Genomic DNA, 24,338 nt, shown 5'->3' on the forward strand with positions numbered 1-24,338 from the left:
TTCTAGTGTGGTGACATGAGTAAGTAATCCGGGTGGCCATTTGATTTAGTTGTTCAGAGGTTTTATGGCTTGGGGGTAGAAGCTGTTAAGGATCCTTTTGGACCTGGACTTGGTGCTCCAGTACCACTTGTCATGCGGTAGCAGAGAAACCAGTCTATAACTTGGGTGTCTTTCACAATTTTTCATGCCTTCCTCTGACACCTCCGAGTATATTGGTCCTGGATGTCAGGAAGCTTGGACCCAGTGATGTACGCACTACCCTCTGTAGTGCCTTACAGCAGATGCCGAGCAGTTGCCATACCAGGCGGTGATGAGGATGCTCTCGATGGTGCAGTTGTTGAACCTAACCTCCTCACATAACCTACTCACATAACCTCCTGTCCTCACTGGTGGACATTGCTGTTCTTCTTTATGGCTGAGGTAAAATCGGCTCCTACCAGAGGAAGCTGAACTGATTCCCAAAGTTTGGTTAACCTGCAGGTTTCTGACTAAATAACATCCCAATTCTATTTGGGCAGTGAGAGGGCGAGGCAAATTCTGAAATTAGCGCATTTTCAGAGGGCTGACTGGGGTACTTGCTTTGTTGCTTTTAGGTTCTTAACAAAAAAATGACACAACACACTCAACATATTTTTTATGTCAAGAATCATTGGTTCGTCATCACGTGATTTTAGATTATTTCTCCACATTTGGTCTTCAAAGTGATGTTGCAGTTGTCATAGTGTGACATGCTGAGGAAAAGCTGAATCAGCGTTGTCCATGGAAAATAGAATGGGGATGTAGATCATTAACTTGTAATTCAGTTCAGCTTTTCATGCATGTCATCAATAGTAATGTGATTTTCATCTGAATGGCAATAACTCTGTTCTCTCTACAGGCTACACACAGAATGCTTATTGGCAATATTAACATTTACAAATGTAAATCCTACAGCCAATGTCATATCAGTTCTCATGATTCCTTCATTTACTGTAAATATTTTTGGGGAAAACCACCAGGAATGTTTCTGAACGCTCTCCTAGTGTGATTAACATGATGATAAACAACCCTGAAACATGATGATAAACAACACAGAAACATGATGATAAACAACCCTGAAACATGATGATAAACAACGGAAACATGATGATAAACAACAGAAACATGATGATAAACAACAGAAACATGATGATAAACAACAGAAACATGGCGATAAACAACAGAAACATGATGATAAACAACACAGAAACATGATGATAAACAACACAGAAACATGATGATAAACAACACAGAAACATGATGATAAACAACACAAACATGGTAATAAATAACACAGAAACATGGCGATAAACAATACAGAAACATGATGATAAACAACAGAAACATGATGATAAACAACAGAAACATGATGATAAACAACAGAAACATGATGATAAACAACAGAAACATGGCGATAAACAACATAAACATGATGATAAACAACACAGAAACATGATGATAAACAACACAGAAACATGGTAATAAATAACACAGAAACATGGCGATAAACAACACAGAAACATGATGATAAACAACAGAAACATGATGATAAACAACGGAAACATCATGATAAACAACAGAAACATGATGATAAACAACAGAAACATGATAATAAACAACAGAAACATGATGATAAACAACAGAAACATGGCGATAAACAACACAGAAACATGATGATAAACAACACAGAAACATGGTGATAAATAACACAGAAACATGGCGATAAACAACACAGAAACATGATGATAAACAACAGAAACATGATGATAAACAACGGAAACATCATGATAAACAACAGAAACATGATGATAAACAACAGAAACATGATAATAAACAACAGAAACATGATGATAAACAACAGAAACATGATGATAAATAACACAGAAACATGGCGATAAACAACAGAAACATGATAATAAACAACAGAAACATGATGATAAACAACAGAAACATGATGATAAACAACACAGAAACATGGTGATAAATAACACAGAAACATGGCGATAAACAACAGAAACATGATAATAAACAACAGAAACATGATGATAAACAACAGAAACATGATGATAAACAACACAGAAACATGGTGATAAATAACACAGAAACATGGCGATAAACAACAGAAACATGATGATAAACAACAGAAACATGATGATAAACAACACAGAAACATGGTAATAAATAACACAGAAACATGGCGATAAACAACACAGAAACATGATGATAAACAACAGAAACATGATGATAAACAACGGAAACATCATGATAAACAACAGAAACATGATGATAAACAACAGAAACATGATAATAAACAACAGAAACATGATGATAAACAACAGAAACATGGCGATAAACAACACAGAAACATGATGATAAACAACACAGAAACATGGCGATAAACAACACAGAAACATGATGATAAACAACAGAAACATGATGATAAACAACGGAAACAACATGATAAACAACAGAAACATGATGATAAACAACAGAAACATGATAATAAACAACAGAAACATGATGATAAACAACAAACATGATGATAAACAACACAGAAACATGGTGATAAATAACACAGAAACATGGCGATAAACAACAGAAACATGATGATAAACAACAGAAACATGATGATAAACAACACAGAAACATGGTGATAAACAACACAGAAACATGGTGATAAATAACACAGAAACATGGCGATAAACAACAGAAACATGATGATAAACAACAGAAACATGATGATAAACAACACAGAAACATGATGATAAACAACACAGAAACATGGTGATAAATAACACAGAAACATGGTGATAAACAACAGAAACATGATGATAAACAACAGAAACATGATGATAAACAACACAGAAACATGATGATAAACAACACAGAAACATGATGATAAACAACAGAAACATGATGATAAACAACAGAAACATGATGATAAACAACACAGAAACATGATGATAAACAACAGAAACATGGTGATAAACAACAGAAACATGATGATAAACAACACAGAAACATGATGATAAACAACAGAAACATGATGATAAACAACACAGAAACATGATGATAAACAACACAGAAACATGATAATAAACAACAGAAACATGATGATAAACAACAGAAACATGGCGATAAACAACACAGAAACATGATGATAAACAACACAGAAACATGGCGATAAACAACACAGAAACATGATGATAAACAACAGAAACATGATGATAAACAACGGAAACATCATGATAAACAACAGAAACATGATGATAAACAATAGAAACATGATAATAAACAACAGAAACATGATGATAAACAACAGAAACATGATGATAAACAACACAGAAACATGGTGATAAATAACACAGAAACATGGCGATAAACAACAGAAACATGATGATAAACAACAGAAACATGATGATAAACAACACAGAAACATGGTGATAAACAACACAGAAACATGGTGATAAATAACACAGAAACATGGCGATAAACAACAGAAACATGATGATAAACAACAGAAACATGATGATAAACAACACAGAAACATGATGATAAACAACACAGAAACATGGTGATAAATAACACAGAAACATGGTGATAAACAACAGAAACATGATGATAAACAACAGAAACATGATGATAAACAACACAGAAACATGATGATAAACAACACAGAAACATGATGATAAACAACAGAAACATGATGATAAACAACAGAAACATGATGATAAACAACACAGAAACATGATGATAAACAACAGAAACATGGTGATAAACAACAGAAACATGATGATAAACAACACAGAAACATGATGATAAACAACAGAAACATGGTGATAAACAACACAGAAACATGGCGATAAACAACACAGAAACATGATGATAAACAACAGAAACATGGTGATAAACAACAGAAACATGATGATAAACAACAGAAACTCGATGATAAACAACAGAAACATGGTGATAAACAACAGAAACATGGTGATAAACAACACAGAAACATGATGATAAACAACACAGAAACATGGTGATAAACAACAGAAACATGGTGATAAACAACACAGAAACATGACGATAAACAACAGAAACATGGTGATAAACAACACAGAAACATGGTGATAAACAACAGAAACATGATGATAAACAACACAGAAACATGGTGATAAACAACACAGAAACATGGTGATAAACAACACAGAAACATGGTGATAAACAACACAGAAACATGATGATAAACAACACAGAAACATGGTGATAAACAACAGAAACATGGTGATAAACAACACAGAAACATGGTGATAAACAACACAGAAACATGATGATAAACAACAGAAACATGGTGATAACCAGCAGAGAAACATGGTGATAAACAACAGAAACATGGTGATAACCAGCAGAGAAACATTATGATAACCAGTAGAGAAACATGGTGATAACCAGCAGAGAAACACATGTCTTTGTCCTCAAGTGATAAATTAATCCTGGCATGAATTTCATCTCTGGGCTACTGGCAATTTTAATTTCATTTGTTTGTGTTCTACCAACATAGGGAGCTGGCTGAAAGTTGTGAGAACGGAATGATTGCATGGGGAGAGGGAACAACTCTGACAAACGTGTGTGTGTGTGTACGTGAGAGAGATAGGAAGCAGTGTCTTCCACTGTCTCATCCAACCAGACCTAAGATTACTGTTATATACTATTTCTGGTTATGTTTTCAAGGCCTTTACTTTGTTACACTAGCTAGTGCTGATAAATGCTGCACATATTAATGGTGCTTTGGATTGAGGTGTGCTGTAGCATGATTTAATGGCTGGCTTCACAGTCACGCACCATGGCTAATTCACATAGAGGGATCGAATCCCCGAGCTGACAAGGTAAAAATCTGTCGTTCTGCCCCTGAGCAAGGCAGTTAACCCACTGTTCCCCAGGCGCCGACGACGTGGAGGTCGATTAAGGCAGCCCTCCGCATCTCTCTGATTCAGAGGGGGTTAAATGTGGAAGACACATTTCCGCTGAATGCATTCAGTTGTACAACTGACTAGGTATCTCCCATTCTCCTTCCCCATCAGGCACAACTGACTTTGTTCTGCAGGAGAATGTCCTACAGTACATTTCACAGGCACACCCTCATCCCTTTTAATACATTAATACATTTAACATGTAGAGTCAACAGAAACACTGTAAAGCAGTAATCATAGACTAGATTCAGCTGCGGGAAAAATCATTATTGAGCGGAACATAATTACAAATCATTTATAGACTGCGAATCGACCGCAAGAAGCCAAAACAGAGGACTAAAATATAATCACTTCAAACATAGCTTCAATTTGTATACAATCACACACATAACTATTTTATACGTGGTAACACTTCGGAACAGATTTCCAAAATGAAAAATCAATTGGAGCTGATTTATTTTATGTCCCCCCATGTTTATTTATTATTTGCTCAGAGAAGTTGGGGGCCATATAAAATCACCCGCGGGCCAAATTCTGCCTACGGGCCAACAGTTGGGGAACCGTAACCCTGCACTAGAGGAATCAACACTTCTAGATGTTAAATCGTTGTATTTTATTCACTCTCATAGCGCTTCGTTACAGGCCCTCAAAATATAATGTAATTCTCTTACCGGTAAACCTGAAATTATCTGGCAGTTCAGGCTCTTTAATTATATTCAGTAATGGTTGCATGCAGAGACTGGTTCAAATTGAGAACACAGTGTAATAAAAAGATGTTATTAGAATTGATCCAGTCATTTTAAGCAGCTAACCCCTGGCTTGTGGAGATATTGTGGATTTAGGCTCCCTCTCATTTGTGTTAAAGACATTGACAGCACTTTATTATCATGTTTTGAGTAGCACAGCTTGACAAATAGGACTTTCTTTTATAATTAAATAGTGAAAAGTGACTGCACATTGACAGTGAACGAGAAGTGCACGGCATTGTTAGAGCATCAACAATACTTCAAATGTCTAAAGATACGGATTTTTCAAATGTATTTCTATTTTTAGTCTGAAATCATAGAGTAATATCAATCTATAGAGAAATCACTGATATTACTCTATTACAAAAAAATATTCAAGTCAGCATCCCATTTGTCAGAGAAGAGCCGTAGTTTAATCTACCCTCCTTGTGTTAGTTGAATAGGATTTATAAATGTGTTTGTAGTTTTGGTCTGCTGTTTTATAACATGATAGATCTGTGTGACTGAATCGCATCTCTGTGTTTTTCCAGGCGACCATCTTCGTGTATGTCCTCAACGGAGCACCTGTTGCACCTCTGAAATGGAGGACAAGTTTGGCCAACGGAGCAAGCTGGAGTTGGAGAACCTGGTCGATGAAACTAGTCATGAATTACGAAGCACTTTTGTCTCCAGACATAAAAAGTTTGACGGTAAGACACGTTTCTGGTGTTGTTTCTAAAAACTCTGCTTTTGTTTATCTGCAATACCCTCTTCTCAATTGTTGCTCACCTACATATTCTTTCATTTTGAGCCACCTATATGAGGCGGCTGAGGGGAGAACGGCTCACAGTAATGGCTGGAACGGAGCGAATGGCATCAAACACCTGGAACCATGGAAACCATGGAAACTATGTGCTTGTTGTATTTGATACAAGTCCACTTATGCCCCTCCAGCCATTAACAAGAGCCTGTCCTCTCCAATGAAGGCGCCACCAACCTCCTGTGCTCTATACACAGCTACTTGAGGATCCCTGAACAAAGTTTGTTCTGTTGACTTCTATTTCAGTTTTGCTTACTGTTGTGTTTGCAATTTAGTTGACTTGCTCAGGAGGGCATTTCAATTCTAAATCATCATGAAGACTGTGAGTACCTCCTTTGGGTTAGATAAGCATGGCCTCTTGCACCACATATTGACAGCTGGAACCAGTAGCGTAGAGAATCCTCCTCCTCTAATACATCTCCTATAGCAGGTCTGCTGCGGCAGTATGTAGGATCCTGACTTCCACAGCGACTCTTCTGACAACCTCTACTGACCGCGCTCGGCTCAGAGACCGGAGATTCTCTTTGCGGAGATATATTTGTTTTTATGCCTCGGCCTTGACTTTCACACACACTTCCTGCTGATCGTCCTCTTCCCAGTGAGTCCCTGCTTGTTATGGTTTAATGAGCAATAACACAAATCTCTCCAATAGCACCCTCAGCAGTATGGGCAGCAGCTGCTCATCAGGACTATGGAGATAGAGGAGATGGGGGTAAATCATGTCAATTATGGGATGTCATCCCACAGCCATCCATCCTCCTGTCACATCTCAGTCAGCGGCTTTTTATAAAATATAATTTTATTATGTGATTTATGTTAGAGAAACTCTGTGGAGAAAGTGTCTGTGTGCTGGCTCTCCCTGCTCCAGATGGGGCTTCTTTTAACCTTATTTGGTTCAACCAAAACCATATTGTGCTTCTGTTTTGGGTTGGATATGTTTCAGTTGGCTCACTGTTAACACAGGGAGTTTGTAAACGGTAAGCCAAGCAGTGGCCTTGATTCAACAGTGCTCTCTCCAGTGTGAGGAGCTAAGGGCTTTCACAGATTAGTCCACAGTGTCAGTGCAATGCTTCTCAATAACAATGAGCTCTCTTTCTCTCTCTCTCAATAACAATGATCTCTCTCTCTCGCCCTCTCTCCCTCTCTCCCTCTCTCTCTCTCTCCACTTCAATCTCCCCACTTTCTGCACAACTAAGCCAAACGCTTTATGATTAAATAGTATTACACTTTTGACTGTTAACACTTGTTAGAAAAAATACATTCATCTAATGTCTAGGGCAAACACTGCTTTGATGTTTATTGTGTGGGATGTGAAGAATGAGCTAAAGCTGTTGAGTAAGTGCCTCAAATCTGAGAGCAGTGCTGAAAAAGCATATATTGAATACAGGCCCCACAAGTATTCAATGGAGAGCAGTGCATGTTAAATCCTGCAGTCATCTGCACCTGAGAGTTAAAGCAGTCATTTTTCATGCAATACGATGCAGTAGGAGTATCGCTACACATCTCTAGTAACAGCATTAGGGCCACTACTGATTGTTGGAATAGATTAGCAAAATAGTATAGGTTAATATTTATAATGATTCTATTTCTTAAGGATCGGCGTTCCGTCAATGGGACAGTTGCAAATCATGCAGCGCGTTATATCAAGATGGCAGATTTCAGAGTAACAACAAATGTCGCTACATAGAAGTTTTATTTTTATTTTACTAGGCAAGTCAGTTAAGAACGAATTCTTATTTTCAATGACGGCCTAGGAACTGCCTGTTCAGGGGCAGAACGACAGATTTGTACCTTGTCAGCTCTGGGATTTGAACTTGCAACCTTTCGGTTACTAGTCCAACACTCTAACCACTAGGCTACCCTGCCTCCCCATATATGTGTCTTACATCGGCTGAAAGCTTCAATTCTTGTTAATGTAACTACACTGTCCAATATACAGTAGCTATTACTGCGGAAAAAAATGCCATGCCTTTGTTTGAGGAGAGCTCCTAACAACAAAACACTTTTTTTCAACGCAATAGGTTTGATAAATTCACCTCTGAAGGTGAAATGTGAACTTAAATCAGAGCAAGGTTTCAGAATGTATCATCCAAAGGGTCCCAGAGATAACATGAAGTGTCTTTTTGTTAGATAAAATCATTTTTCATATCTTAAAAAGGTCCATATACCACGCACGATTGATTTTGTATTTCCACTCGTTCAATTTGCAAAGAAAGGAATCTCACCCTAAACGTTGTTTTGAACGAGTCGGATCACATTCGTATTTATTCCTCAGAGATCCTAGAAGGTAACAAGACTTAACTATTTCATTAAGGGTGTAGTATATCCTATAGGACATCATATTTGGTCAGAGAGCGACGCCTTCATGGCACGCAGATGACTCGTGTGGCCATCACTTGAACAACTGTATCTTTGTCAAATATGCACCAATCGGGGTCAAACAAAGCTAGCTAGATAGCCAATGAGCTGTGCTTTACGGGATTATCTGTAAACCATATATATGTCATAAAATGTACCTTCTAACCTTGTACGACAGCATGCTTTTTCATTTTGGACAAAAATTATGAGGATATTCAGAGTTATGAAGTTATGAAAACTGGTTGTTTTGCAAATTTTGAGCTTATAATATGGCTGCTACCACTTGGAAAGATAAATCAAAGTTTAAGTGTACAGATTTGGCGATATTCTTGCAGAAAAATGGAATATGAATGCGAATGTCGTCTTCACAATTTGCCCAAATGTACCTGGGGACTTCACACTAAAAGTCTTGTTGTTCACTCATTTTTCAAGTTATCCATCTGAAACTTTGCACATACACTGCTGCCATCTTGTGGACACTATCGGAATTACAACCAGAGTGATGGCTATAACTATACCCTTTCTCTTGCATTTCAAAGTTGGTGGTAGAAAAAGACCGGCTGTTTTTTTTCTTTATATTTTCTTCTACCAGATCTATTGTGTTATATTCTCCTACATTCAATTCACATTTCCACAAACTTCAAAGTGTTTCCTTCTCTTATGACTCCCCATCCCGGATCCGGGATCGTGACTACTGCTCAAGCTCATTACCATAACGCAACGTTAACGATTTCTGAAAATCGCAAATGAAATGAAATAAATATGCCTGTTCTCAAGCTTAGCCTTTTCTTAACAACACTGTCATCCCAGATTTTCAAAATATGCTTTTGAACCATAGAAAATCAATCATTTGTGTAAGAGTGTTGATGGCTAGCTTAGCATTTAGCGTAGCATTTAGCACGCAACATATTCACAAAAACCAGCAAAGGAATCAAATAAAATAATTTACCTTTGAAGAACTTCAGATGTTTCAATGAGGAGACTCTCAGTTACATAGCAGATGTCCAGTTTTTCCTGAAAGATTCTTTGTGTAGGACAAATCGCTCCGTTTTGTTACTACACATTTGGCTACCGAAACGAACCGAAAATTCAGTCACCTAAACGTCAAACTTTTTTCCGAATTAACTCCATAATATCGACCGAAACATGGCAAACGTTGTTTGAATCAATCCTCAAGGTGTTTTGTCAAATATCTCTTCATTGATATGCCGTTCGTGGAAGCATGGTTTTTCTCAGAATCCCATGGAAAAATACCAGCAGCTGAGTTTTGCGCACCAATTTCCACGCAGGACACCGTGCGGACACTTGGCAAATGTAGTCTCTTATGGTCAATCTTCCAATGATATGCCTGCAAATACGTCACAATGCTGCAGACCCCTTGGGGAAACGATAGAAAGGGTAGGCTCATTCCTGTCGCATTCACAGCCATATAAGGAGACAATGCAAAACGTAGCTTCAGAATCCTGTTCATTTCCTGGTTGCAGAAACATCTTGGTTTTGCCTGAAGCTTTTGTTCTAGGGCACTCACAGTGAAAATCTTTGCACTTCTGGAAACGTCAGAGTGTTTTCTTTCCAAAGGTATCAATTCCATGCATAGTCGACCATCTTTTCGTGAAAAAATATTGCGCTTAAAACGGGCACGTCTTTTTATCCAAAAATGAAATACTGCCCCTAGAGTCTTAAGAGGTTATTAAATCGTACCAAGAATATGCATATCCTTGCCTCAGGGCCTGAGCTACAGGCAGTTAGATTTGGGTATGTAATTTAGGCGAAAATTGAAAATACAATGCAATACGATTGAAAATGCAATACGATGCAGTAGGAGTATTACTACTCATCTCCAGTAACAGCATTAGTGATAGCCACTACTGATTGTTGGAATACACTAGCAAAATAGTATAGGCTAATATTTATAATGATTCCACAAAAGATGATGAATATGTTTTATTACCAAGTTGTTACAAGTTTACTGTTCCTACTGTTGTCAACAGACTTTTATTTGGCAAGGTGACCCAAAAAGTTAAGAGTAAGCAAATGTTTAAATTTATGGCTATATATTTAGCTATGAATAATTTAGTCCGAATTATGCATTTCCTTCTGCTTCTGTTTTCCCAAGTTTATTGTAAAATGCTTATGCTGTTGATATTGTTCTTCCACTGTCATCTCATACTTTATTATAATCCACCAAGTGTAATGCCTCTCCATGTGAGATGTCCTCATTAAACCTGCTCTCACCGTAGTAAACTACAACCTAAGTTATTTGAAAATCTCACGAAGACTCCAGTCACCCCGGGCATAGACTATTCTCTCTGCTACCGCACGGCAAGCGGTGCCGGAGCGCCAAGTCTAGGCCTAAGAGGATTCTAAACAGCTTCTACCCCCATGCTATAAGACTGCTGAACAATTAATCAAATGGCCACCTGACTATTTACATTGACCCCCCCCCCGCGCTCCATTTGTTTTTACACAGCTCCTACTCGCTGTACATTATCTATGCATAGCCACCTTACCCCTAACTACATGTACTAATTATCTCGACTAACCTGTATCCCCGCACATTTTACTTTAGTTTATTTGGTAAATATTTTATTAACTCTTCTTGAACTGCGCTGTTGGTTAAGGGTTTGTAAGTAAGAATTTCACGGTCTACACTTGTTGTATTCGGCGCATGTGACAAAGTTGGATTTGATTTGAAAACACAACTGCATGAATCTCTGTATTTTGAGCCCAATAGCCCTCTATTTAGAAGACCAGAGTTTACCTTCATGGAAGACAACTGTCACTTTTTTAGTTTTCACACATTTTATAAACCAAACATAATTGCAACTTCAGACAACTCTTTGAGTGTTTTGGATTTCAGCCCAATTCCCAGCAGCAAGTGACATGATTCGCCCACTCCTTTTAAACGGTTCCTCATCGAAGGTTCCTCATCGAAGGTTCCTCATCGAAGGTTCCTCATCGTATCTGGGGCTATTGAATTACAGCCTATATCTCAAATGATTGGATAGTTGCACAGAAACTCAATGTCAGAACGTCAGTGTGTTCTTTTTTTTCCAGGAAAACAAAACCTTTAGCACATGTGCCGTTCCTGGAAGCAAGCGTGCATCAATAAACAAGTGTATATTTTGATCGGCCTCTGTCAGGGAGAAGAGAGGAGGGCTCCAAGGATGAAGATGGGGGTAGTAAATGGGGTTTGTCCAGCAGCACTTATGTCCATGACTCCAGGCACCCACGTTTCTCTAGGGGCCTCCTGCCACTCTCCATAATTTAATCAGTGTCAGGATGGATGCTGTGTGCAGGTTTCTGCTGGCTGCGAGCTTTACAGGAGACACGGTGTCTGGAGAGGGTCTCTGCTGACTGGCAACACAGGAAACATGAGACATTCCTATTTGGACTCTGATTTAATTTATGTGTTGGTTATCTATACATTCAATCACATTGGAGAAATGTTCAAGCCTGGAGAATTTCTGGAGTTGTTTTGGCAAGGTCAGCCGTCACTGCCCTGGACACCAAGGTATATTAGGAATATTTTAACATATATACTGGCTCTGCGTTTCACCAGCTAGTGTTAGGAGGATGGAATCAGAGATGGAATCAGAGACCAACTATTGTACAGTATGTGATGAAAAAGTCAACACCAGGGAAATTAGTCTGGTGAGAACAGAGTTTAACCAGGCTACAATTATTGTGTCCACATGGTCACATGCACACAATAAGACAATTATTGTGTCCACATGGTCACATGCACACAATAAGACAATTATTGTGTCCACATGGTCACATGGACACAATACGACAATTATTGTGGATAGTCAGATTAATATAATAGTTTGATTTAAACGTTTAATTGCTTCGGAAGAAGAACGATTTCCCTAAAAATCCTGTTAACATGGACACATCTGAAATCAGGCAACCTGATCGCGCTCTGATAAATGCTGAACATCACCAATGAAAATAAAGGTTCTACCACAGCGATCATGTTATTTTTGGGAAGCATATTTGATTCTGATTTCAGACATATAAGTTTATATGTGAACTACTTCTAAGACGCATATGTTCAGTTGTTCCGTACTCACTTCACTCGCGCTAAAGAGGGAGGCTCTCGGCTGGCGCTAGCTCTAAAGAGGGAGGCTCTCGGCTGGCGCTAGCGCTAAAGAGGGAGGCTCTCGGCTGGTGCTAGCTCTAAAGAGGGAGGCTCTCGGCTGGCGCTAGCTCTAAAGAGGGAGGCTCTCGGCTGGCGCTAGCACTAAAGAGGGAGGCTCTCGGCTGGTGCTAGCTCTAAAGAGGGAGGCTCTCGGCTGGTGCTAGCTCTAAAGAGGGAGGCTCTCGGCTGGCGCTAGCTCTAAAGAGGGAGGCTCTCGGCTGGTGCTAGCTCTAAAGAGGGAGGCTCTTGGCTGGTGCTAGCTCGACGTATGACGGGTGAAAGTAGAATGAATTTCTTCCCGGGACAGGACCTCCTATATTTTTATGGGCTTAATTGTAGAATTACATACACACTGAGTATACAAAACATTAAGGACACCTTCTCTTTTCATGACATAGACTGACCAAGTGAATCCAGGTGAAAGCTATGATCCCTTATTGATGTCACTTGTTAAATCCAAGCCTTGAGACATGGATTGCGTATGTGTGCCATTCAGAGGGTGAATGGGCAATACAAAAGATTTAAGTGCCTTTGAACGGGGTATGCCAGGTGCACCAGTTTGTGTCAAGGACTACAGCACTGCTAGGTTTTTCACACACAGTTACCCGTGTGTAACAAGAATGGTCCACCACCCAAAGGACATCCAGCCAACTTGACACCACTGTGGGAAGCAGTGGAGTCAACATGGGTTAGCATCCCTGTGGAATGTTTTCATCACCTTATAGTCCATGCCCCGACGAATTGAGGCTGTTCTGAGGGCAAAAGGGGGGTTAAACTCAATATTAGAAAGTTACTCATTTTTGATATACTCAGTGTAGAATCCCTATTAATTTAATAGGATCTCTGGGGCCTCGTCCTAAAGATTTGTCATTTCACTTTTTAAATGAGTGACCTTTTTATTGTGGAATAAAAACAACCAGCCATGATGATGTTTGCGTCTGATTGTCAAATAATCACTTCAAATCACTTCTGCATTGTTTTCGCGGAACCACATTGCATTTTGGAGCGTAGAATACACCACCTGTTTTCAAGTCCATTCGCAAATGTATCATGTCTCTGACATGATGTAATGATAAATAGTGGCCTACAGTTTTCTTGATGATAAAAACTATTTGTAATAGGCTCATGTTTTACCAGTACGGCGTACCACCACCACTGTTTATTTTGCCGGAAGCCGTACCTTGCCGGACCGGATTACTTTTCCACCCCTGGTGTGGCTTACTTCCATTTTGACCTTTGACTCCAATAAGTGAAGCAGAGTAAGGTGTTTACATTACTATTGGATAATCTGCCTACTGTCAGTGTAATATCAAATTATTAGTGTGCATGTGAACGTACTCATTGAGTCGGAGGACACTGAACAAGTAAGCCTCACCACTGTGCAGCGCTCGCTGTCTCATTTAAATGATATTTACCATGTCTTTAACACCTGTTTGTGGAGTCCCACCCACATAGAGTAAGTGTTCATGTATTTCTTACAGTCTGTGTGGAGTGGGCCCATGATCTTTACTGGAGCTGACAAAGTAGCCTACGCATATCTTGACAACATTGCCTACGTGTCACTTCCACAACAGTGAGAGGACACTGTCGCTATCCTCTGCCAAGCTGTTCCAGGCAGTAGTATCCCGCATCACCCCCAAAAGATCTAGACTACTCTGTCAGTGAGCCCGCTGTAACACAAGACCTACAAGAGAGAATAGAGGCCATCATCTCAACTATCCATGTCATCAACATGGCTCCTATTAGTGGGATTTATTAGGATTTTCCTCGGTTCTGGTGGATAATTTATGCATGCGTACCACGTAGCATATTTTTCAGTGACTTGGCTCCAATCCATATCCCAGGACCCTGGGAAACAGTACTGTTGTGCTCGGAGAAATTAGGGAAAGAACAGGCCTGCAGATTTCTCTCCCGTTAAGCTCATTAAATGCTAAGGTGGGGGTCTTAATTACTAATCAATGTCCTAGCTCTCCGCTGACCACTAACACCATGGTGCTGCCGTTCTACACAGAATATTAATGTAGTGAGACCGGTACGATCGATTCCATCTGGAGCTGCGGACTCTTAAACAGCCCTATGCCTGTGGTGCAGTGCTTTTAGCTGAACATTTGTATATTTTAGTTTTTCACACATAGAGATGAATAGCGTCCATCCTCACCGCCACGTCTGTCTGCTCTGTGGTAATTATTTTTGCTATGACAAAGGTCTGTCTGCTCTGTGGTAATTTTCTTTGCTCTGACAAAGGTCTGTCTGCTCTATGGTAACCATCTTTGCTCTGACAAAGGTCTGTCTGCTCTATGGTAACCATCTTTGCTCTGACAAAGGTCTGTCTGCTCTGTGGTAATTATCTTTGCTCTGACAAAGGTCTGTCTGCTCTGTGGTAATTATCTTTGCTCTGACAAAGGTCTGTCTGCTCTGTGGTAATTATCTTTGCTCTGACAAAGGTCTGTCTGCTCTGTGGTAATTTTCTTTGCTCTGACAAAGGTCTGTCTGCTCTATGGTAACCATCTTTGCTCTGACAAAGGTCTGTCTGCTCTTTGGTAACCATCTTTGCTCTGACAGTTATGTCTGCTCTGTGGTAATTATCTTTGCTCTGACAAAGGTCTGTCTGCTCTGTGGTAACCATCTTTGCTCTGACAAAGGTCTGTCTGCTCTGTGGTAATTATCTTTGCTCTGACAAAGGTCTGTCTGCTCTGTGGTAATTAACTTTGCTCTGACAAAGGTCTGTCTGCTCTATGGTAACCATCTTTGCTCTGACAAAGGTCTGTCTGCTCTGTGGTAATTATCTTTGCTCTGACAAAGGTCTGTCTGCTCTGCGGTAATTATCTTTGCTCTGACAAAGGTCTGTCTGCTCTGTGGTAATTATCTTTGCTCTGACAAAGGTCTGTCTGCTCTGTGGTAATTATCTTTGCTCTGACAAAGGTCTGTCTGCTCTGTGGTAATTTTCTTTGCTCTGACAAAGGTCTGTCTGCTCTATGGTAACCATCTTTGCTCTGACAAAGGTCTGTCTGCTCTTTGGTAACCATCTTTGCTCTGACAGTTATGTCTGCTCTGTGGTAATTATCTTTGCTCTGACAAAGGTCTGTCTGCTCTGTGGTAACCATCTTTGCTCTGACAAAGGTCTGTCTGCTCTGTGGTAATTATCTTTGCTCTGACAAAGGTCTGTCTGCTCTGTGGTAACCATCTTTGCTCTGACAGTTATGTCTGCTCTGTGGTAATTATCTTTGCTCTGACAAAGGTCTGTCTGCTCTGTGGTAACCATGTTTGCTCTGACAGTTATGTCTGCTCTGTGGTAATTATCTTTGCTCTGACAAAGGTCTGTCTGCTCTGCGGTAATTATCTTTTCTCTGACAAAGGTCTGTCTGCTCTGTGGTAATTATCTTTGCTCTGACAAAGGTCTGTCTGCTCTGTGGTAACCATCTTTGCTCTGACAAAGGTCTGTCTGCTCTGTGGTAACCATCTTTGCTCTGACAAAGGTCTGTCTGCTCTTTGGTAACCATCTTTGCTCTGACAAATGTCTGTCTGCTCTGTGGTAACCATCTTTTCTCTGACAAAGGTCTGTCTGCTCTGTGGTAACCATCTTTGCTCTGACAAAGGTCTGTCTGCTCTGTGGTAATTATCTTTGCTCTGACAGTTATGTCTGCTCTGTGGTAATTATCTTTGCTCTGACAAAGGTCTGTCTGCTCTGTGGTAACCATCTTTGCTCTGACAGTTATATCTGCTCTGTGGTAATTATCTTTGCTCTGACAAAGGTCTGTCTGCTCTGTGGTAATTATCTTTGCTCTGACAAAGGTCTGTCTGCTCTATGGTAACCATCTTTGCTCTGACAAAGGTCTGTCTGCTCTGTGGTAACCATCTTTGCTCTGACAAAGGTCTGTCTGCTCTTTGGTAACCATCTTTGCTCTGACAAAGGTCTGTCTGCTCTGTGGTAACCATCTTTTCTCTGACAAAGGTCTGTCTGCTCTGTGGTAACCATCTTTGCTCTGACAAAGGTCTGTCTGCTCTGTGGTAATTATCTTTGCTCTGACAGTTATGTCTGCTCTGTGGTAATTATCTTTGCTCTGACAAAGGTCTGTCTGCTCTGTGGTAACCATCTTTGCTCTGACAGTTATATCTGCTCTGTGGTAATTATCTTTGCTCTGACAAAGGTCTGTCTGCTCTGTGGTAATTATCTTTGCTCTGACAAAGGTCTGTCTGCTCTATGGTAACCATCTTTGCTCTGACAAAGGTCTGTCTGCTCTGTGGTAACCATCTTTGCTCTGACAAAGGTCTGTTTGCTCTTTGGTAACCATCTTTGCTCTGACAAAGGTCTGTCTGCTCTGTGGTAACCATCTTTGCTCTGACAAAGGTCTGTCTGCTCTGTGGTAATTATCTTTGCTCTGACAGTTATGTCTGCTCTGTGGTAATTATCTTTGCTCTGACAAAGGTCTGTCTGCTCTGTGGTAACCATCTTTGCTCTGACAGTTATATCTGCTCTGTGGTAATTATCTTTGCTCTGACAAAGGTCTGTCTGCTCTGTGGTAATTATCTTTGCTCTGACAAAGGTCTGTCTGCTCTATGGTAACCATCTTTGCTCTGACAAAGGTCTGTCTGCTCTGTGGTAACCATCTTTGCTCTGACAAAGGTCTGTCTGCTCTTTGGTAACCATCTTTGCTCTGACAAAGGTCTGTCTGCTCTGTGGTAACCATCTTTTCTCTGACAAAGGTCTGTCTGCTCTGTGGTAACCATCTTTGCTCTGACAAAGGTCTGTCTGCTCTGTGGTAATTATCTTTGCTCTGACAAAGGTCTGTCTGCTCGGTGGTAACCATCTTTGCTCTGACAAAGGTCTGTCTGCTCGGTGGTAACCATCTTTGCTCTGACAGAGCAAACATGAGATAGTGATGTGTTGTCACTTAGAGATGATGTCATCATGTGATCATGGCGTCAAGAGTTGGTGTTTATTCCAGTTGTGTTTCTCTTCCACACTAATAGGTCAATGTGATTTGAATTGGGCTTCTTAAAGACTAAGATGCGTTTGTCTATCATATTACCGGCCTGAGATCATATTGGTTACCATTGCCTATCATGAACTCTATGCCACAACAATTATACCCACTCAAGGAGAAGAGGGGAAATATAAAACTGTTACATTTTTCTTCAATTTTTTTTTTGAACCAGTTGATTTGACAGGGCCCACTCCCACAGCCCTCTCACCCAGCAGCGACACAACAGCAACCGCAGAGGAATAAACCCCAGGCGTGCCTGGTATAAAAGGTCAGGCTGTCATGTTCTCCACAGTAACAGAGGTCCTCCTCTCAGACTCATTCCTGTCCCTCAGACAGCACCCTCCCTATTAGACTGATGGCAGGATCCTCTCCTCTCAGTAATGCCAGCCTCTGATTGACAGGTGGAATTAGGATGCTTTTCTCCAGAGAGCTCTCTCTCTCTCTCTCTCTCTCTCTCTCTCTCTCTCTCTCTCTCTCTCTCTCTCTCTCTCTCTCTCTCTCTCTCTCTCTCTCTCTCTCTCTCTCTCTCTCTCTCTCTCTCTCTCTCTCTCTCTCTCTCTCTCTCTCTCTCTCTCTCTCTTTGTCTCTGTCTCTCTCTCTGTCTCCCTCTGTCTCTCTCCGTACAAAATATATAGAGTACTGCACACACTGCAATTATGTAGGTTTAAAAATAAGCTCAACTGGACACCTTAATGATGCAGTGAATGACATTTGGCTAAAACGAATTGAATGTGTCATTGAACCAATTGTACTTTATGGCAGCGAGGTGTGGGGTCCACTTGCAAAACAAGATTTCACCCAATGGGACAAACACCCCATTGACACCCTGCCTGCATAGTTCTGTAAGATTCCCTTATATGTCCAGAGGAAAACTACAAACAATGCATGCAGGGCAGAATTAGGCCAATATCCACTAATAAGCACTCAAAAAATAGCAATTAAATTTAGGAAACATCTAAAATACAGTGACCCCCTCTCATATCATCACCAAGTCCTGCATGCCAAGAGCTGAGCAAAGAAAAGAGTCCCCTCATAGTTCACAAACCTGTTCTACAAACACAGTGAAGCCTCAGGACCAGAATCAATCAGAATAAAACAAATTACAACACAGTCAAAACAAAACTACATTGCTTATTGGGAAGCACAAAGCAAAATGCAGTTCTATCTGGGCTTAAATCGTAGAACCTGAGACAGAGCTGCATTTCCTGACAAAATGTAAAAAATATAAAACAATTAGAGAGTGTCATTTCCCCAAATGTAAAACCCTCTTTCAAAGACCTCTCTGATGAGAGTAGGCTACCCATCCTGTTGGGGGAGGATGCAGAGAGCTGTGGGTTGGCAGCGAACTACATTGCTGCCTGACATAAGATGTTAGGGACAGTGTCTAACAGACCAATCAACCTGCACATGTCCTCTACTGTATACTTATTGTTATTGTTGAATGTATGGTTATTTTTGGCTATTTTGGGCTATTATCATTACTATTGTCCCATTTACAATTTTTATTCTTATAATCGTATTATTGTAAATATCCAAAGTAAGCTTTGGCAATGTGTACATTGTTATGTCATGCCAATAAAGCAAATTGAATTGAGAGACTGATAGAGAGAGAGACTGATGGAGACAGTGAGAGAGATAGATACTGGGATAGAGAGAGAGAGACTGGGATAGAGAGAGAGAGAGAGGGATAGAGAAAGAGAGAGAGACTGGGATAGAGAGAGAGAGACTGATGGAGACTGTGAGAGAGATAGATACTGGGATAGAGAGAGAGAGACTGGGATAGAGAGAGAGAGTGAGAGAGAGAGACTGGGATAGAGAGAGAGAGACTGGGATGGAGAGAGAGATTGGGATGGAGAGACTGATCAAAAGAGAGGCAGAAAGAGACTGAATTTATTTAACTAGGTAAGTCAATTAAGAACAAATTCTTATTTTCAATGACGGCCTAGGAACAGTGGGTTAACTGCCTGTTCAGGGGCAGAATGACAGATTTGTACCTTGTCAGCTCTCTAACCACTAGGCTACCCTCTAACCACTAGGCTACCATGCCGCCCCAGTGATGATAGAGAGAGACTGAATGATAGAGACTGAATGATAGAGAGAGACTGACCGATAGAGAGACTGAATGATAGTGACTGAAGGATAGAGAGAGACTGAATGATACAGAGAGAGACTGAATGATAGAGAGAGAGAGACTGAATGATAGAGAGAGACTGAATGATAGAGAGAGACTGACTGATAGAGAGACTCAATGATAGAGACTGAATGATACAGAGAGAGACTGTAATAGATAGAGACTGAATGATAGAGAGAGACTGTGGGAGAGAGAGACTGAATGATAGAGAGAGAGACTGTGATAGATAGAGACTGAATGATAGAGAGAGACTCTGATATCAAATCAAATCAAATCAAATTTATTTATATAGCCCTTCGTACATCAGCTGATATCTCAAAGTGCTGTACAGAAACCCAGCCTAAAACCCCAAATAGCAAACAATGCAGGTGTAAAAGCACGGTGGCTAGGAAAAACTCCCTAGAAAGGCCAAAACCTAGGAAGAAACCTAGAGAGGAACCGGGCTATGTGGGGTGGCCAGTCCTCTTCTGGCTGTGCCGGGTAGAGATTATAACAGAACATGACCAAGATGTTCAAATGTTCATAAATGACCAGCATGGTCGAATAATAATAAGGCAGAACAGTTGAAACTGGAGCAGCAGCACAGTCAGGTGGACTGGGGACAGCAAGGAGCCATCATGTCAGGTAGTCCTGGGGCACGGTCCTAGGGCTCAGGTCCTCCTGAGAGAGAGAAAGAAAGAGAGAATTAGAGAGAGCATATGTGGGGTGGCCAGTCCTCTTCTGGCTGTGCCGGGTAGAGATTATAACAGAACGTGGCCAAGATGTTCAAATGTTCATAAATGACCAGCATGGTTGAATAATAGTAAGGCAGAACAGTTGAAACTGGAGCAGGAGCATGGCCAGGTGGACTGGGGACAGCAAGGAGTCCTCATGTCAGGTAGTCCTGGGACATGGTCCTAGGGCCCAGGCCAGTTGAAACTGGAGCAGCAGCATGGCCAGGTGGACTGGGGACAGCAAGGAGTCATCATGTCAGGTAGTCTTGGGGCACGGTCCTAGGGCTCAGGTCCTCCGAGAGAGAGAAAAGAAAGAGAGAAGGAGAGAATTAGAGAACGCACACTTAGATTCACACAGGACACCGAATAGGACAGGAGAAGTACTCCAGATATAACAAACTGACCCTAGCCCCCGACACATAAACTACTGCAGCATAAATACTGGAGGCTGAGACAGGAGGGGTCAGGAGACACTGTGGCCCCATCCGAGGACACCCCGGACAGGGCCAAACAGGAAGGATATAACCCCACCCACTTTGCCAAAGCACAGCCCCCACACCACTGGAGGGATATCTTCAACCACCAACTTACCATCCTGAGACAAGGCCGAGTATAGCCCACAAAGATCTCCGCCACGGTACAACCCAAGGGGGGACAGGCCGACCACAACAGTGAATCAACCCACCCAGGTGACGCACCCCCCCCCAGGGACGGCACGAGAGAGCCCCAGCAAGCCAGTGACTCAGCCCCGTAACAGGGTTAGAGGCAGAGAATCCCAGTGGAAAGAGGGGAACCGGCCAGGCAGAGACAGCAAGGGCGGTTCGTTGCTCCAGAGCCTTTCCGTTCACCTTCCCACTCCTGGGCCAGACTACACTCAATCATATGACCCACTGAAGAGATGAGTCTTCAGTAAAGACTTAAAGGTTGAGACCGAGTTTGCGTCTCTGACATGGGTAGGCAGACCGTTCCATAAAAATGGAGCTCTATAGGAGAAAGCCCTGCCTCCAGCTGTTTGCTTAGAAATTCTAGGGACAATTAGGAGGCCTGCGTCTTGTGACCGTAGCGTACGTGTAGGTATGTACGGCAGGACCAAATCAGAGAGGTAGGTAGGAGCAAGCCCATGTAATGCTTTGTAGGTTAGCAGTAAAACCTTGAAATCAGCCCTTGCTTTGACAGGAAGCCAGTGTAGAGAGGCTAGCACTGGAGTAATATGATCAAATTTTTTGTTTCTAGTCAGGATTCTAGCAGCCGTATTTAGCACTAACTGAAGTTTATTTAGTGCTTTATCCGGGTAGCCGGAAAATAGAGCATTGCAGTAGTCTAACCTAGACAGAGAGAGAGAGAGAGAGACTGTGATAGATAGAGAGAGACTGTGATAGATAGACTGAATGATATAGAGAGAGACTCTGATAGATAGAGACTGAATGATATAGAGAGAGACTCTGATAGATAGAGACAGAGAGAGAGAGAGAAATACAGCAGTGTGCATCACTGTGTGTCCCGTTACCATGAGAAAAGGGCAACCAGTGGAACACAAACACCACTGTAAATACAACCTATATTTATAATGTTATTTATTTTACCTTTCATACTTCAACTATTTGCACATTGTTACAACACTGTATCCAATAATATAACCTTGTTACAACACGGTAGCCAATCATATAACATTGTTACAACACTGTATCCAATAATATAACATTGTTAAAACATGGTAGCCAATCATATAACATTGTCAAAACATGGTAGCCAATCATATAACATTGTCAAAACATGGTAGCCAATCATATAACATTGTTACAACACGGTAGCCAATCATATAACATTGTGTCATGTTTACTGATATTTCCCCTTGTTTATTTCACTTTTGTTTATTGTTTATTCCATTTGCTTTGGCAATGTAAATGTTTCCCAATTCAATAAAGCCCTTTGAATTAACTTGAATTGTAATTGAGAGATATACTGTGATAGAGAGAGAGACTGGGATGGCGAGAGAGATAAAATGGGTTTCAAAGCAAGAAACTGTGATGGAGAGAGAGACTGGGATGGCAAGAGAGAGAAAATGTATTTGAAAGCAAGGGACTGGGACGGAGAGAGGGAGAGACTGGGATGGGGAGAGAGAGAAAATGGGTTTGAAAGCAAGAGACTGGGATGGAGAGAGGGAGAGACTGGGATGGGGAGAGAGAGAAAATGGGTTTGAAAGCAAGGGACTGGGACGGAGAGAGGGAGAGACTGGGATGGGGAGAGAGAGAAAATGGGTTTGAAAGCAAGAGACTGGGATGGAGAGAGAGATGCATCAACCGCAACCTTGGTAAAACCCTCTGCATTACCATTAACAGCAGACTCGCACATTTCCTCTGCGAAAACAATATACTGAGCAAATGTCAAATTGGCTTTTTAACAAATTACCGTACAGCAGACCACGTACTGTATTCACCCTGCACACCCTAATTGAGAAACAAACAAACCAAAACAAAGGCAAAGTCTTCTCATGCTGTCACGCCTTGGTCATTGTATTTTGTGTTTTCGTTATATATTTGGTCAGGCCAGGGTGTGACATGGGTTTATATGTTGTGTTTCGTATTGGGGTTTTGTAGGCATTGGGATTGCGGCTGAGTAGGGGTGTAGCATAGGTTTGGCTGCCTGTGGCGGTTCTCAATCAGAGTCAGGTGATTCTCGTTGTCTCTGATTGGGAACCATATTTAGGTAGCTGGGGTTTCACTGTGTATTTTGTGGGTGATTGTTCCTGTCTCTGTGTTGGTGTTCACAGGCTGTATAGGTTTTCTTGTTTCGTTTTGTTGTTTTGTATATTTATTAAGTTATTTCATGTATCGCTCTTCTACATTAAAGACATGAGTAACCACCACGCTGCATTTCGGTCCGACTCTCTTTCGACAAACGAACGCCGTTACACATGCTTTCGACTCAATTTGGCACGCGGGTCTGCTATACAAATTGATAGAAAGTGGTGTTGTGGGAAAAACATACGACATTATAAAATCCTTGTACACAAACAACAACTGTGAGTTTAATATTGGCAAAAAACAGGGCCGTGGGGTGAGGCAGGTATGCCTCACCCTCTTCAATTTATATATCAACGAATAGGCGCGGGCACTAGAACAGTCTGCAGCAACCGGCCTCACCCTACTAGAATCTGAAGGCAAATGTCTACTGTTTACTGATGATCTGGTGTTTCCAGGATGTCTTGCTCCCAGGCAGACTAAATAACTTTTTTTGCCCGCTTTGAGGACAATACAGTGCCACTGACACGGCCTGCAGCGAAAACATGCGGACTCTCCTTCACTGCAGCCGAGGTGAGTAAGACATTTAAACGTGTTAACCCCCGCAAGGCTGCAGGCCCAGACGGCATCCCCAGCCGCGCCCTCAGAGCATGCGCAGACCAGCTGGCCGGTGTGTTTAAGGACATATTCAATCAATCCCTATACCAGTCTGCTGTTCCCACATGCTTCAAGAGGGTCA

At 41.2% G+C, this 24,338-nt stretch overlaps 1 protein-coding gene across 2 annotated transcripts in view; it reads left to right on the forward strand.

The window, feature by feature from the left end:
- Positions 1–24,338, forward strand: part of LOC118373470 (glypican-6-like) — a 220,187-nt gene that overhangs the window by 55,888 nt on the left and 139,961 nt on the right. For both annotated transcript variants that reach the window (XM_052522960.1, XM_052522961.1), the window contains exon 2: positions 6,259–6,417. In XM_052522960.1, coding sequence (XP_052378920.1) covers positions 6,259–6,417 — 159 coding nt within the window. The remainder of the gene's footprint in view (positions 1–6,258; positions 6,418–24,338) is intronic.

Source organism: Oncorhynchus keta, chromosome 7 (genome assembly GCF_023373465.1).
Source record: "Oncorhynchus keta strain PuntledgeMale-10-30-2019 chromosome 7, Oket_V2, whole genome shotgun sequence".
Taxonomy (NCBI): domain Eukaryota; kingdom Metazoa; phylum Chordata; class Actinopteri; order Salmoniformes; family Salmonidae; genus Oncorhynchus; species Oncorhynchus keta.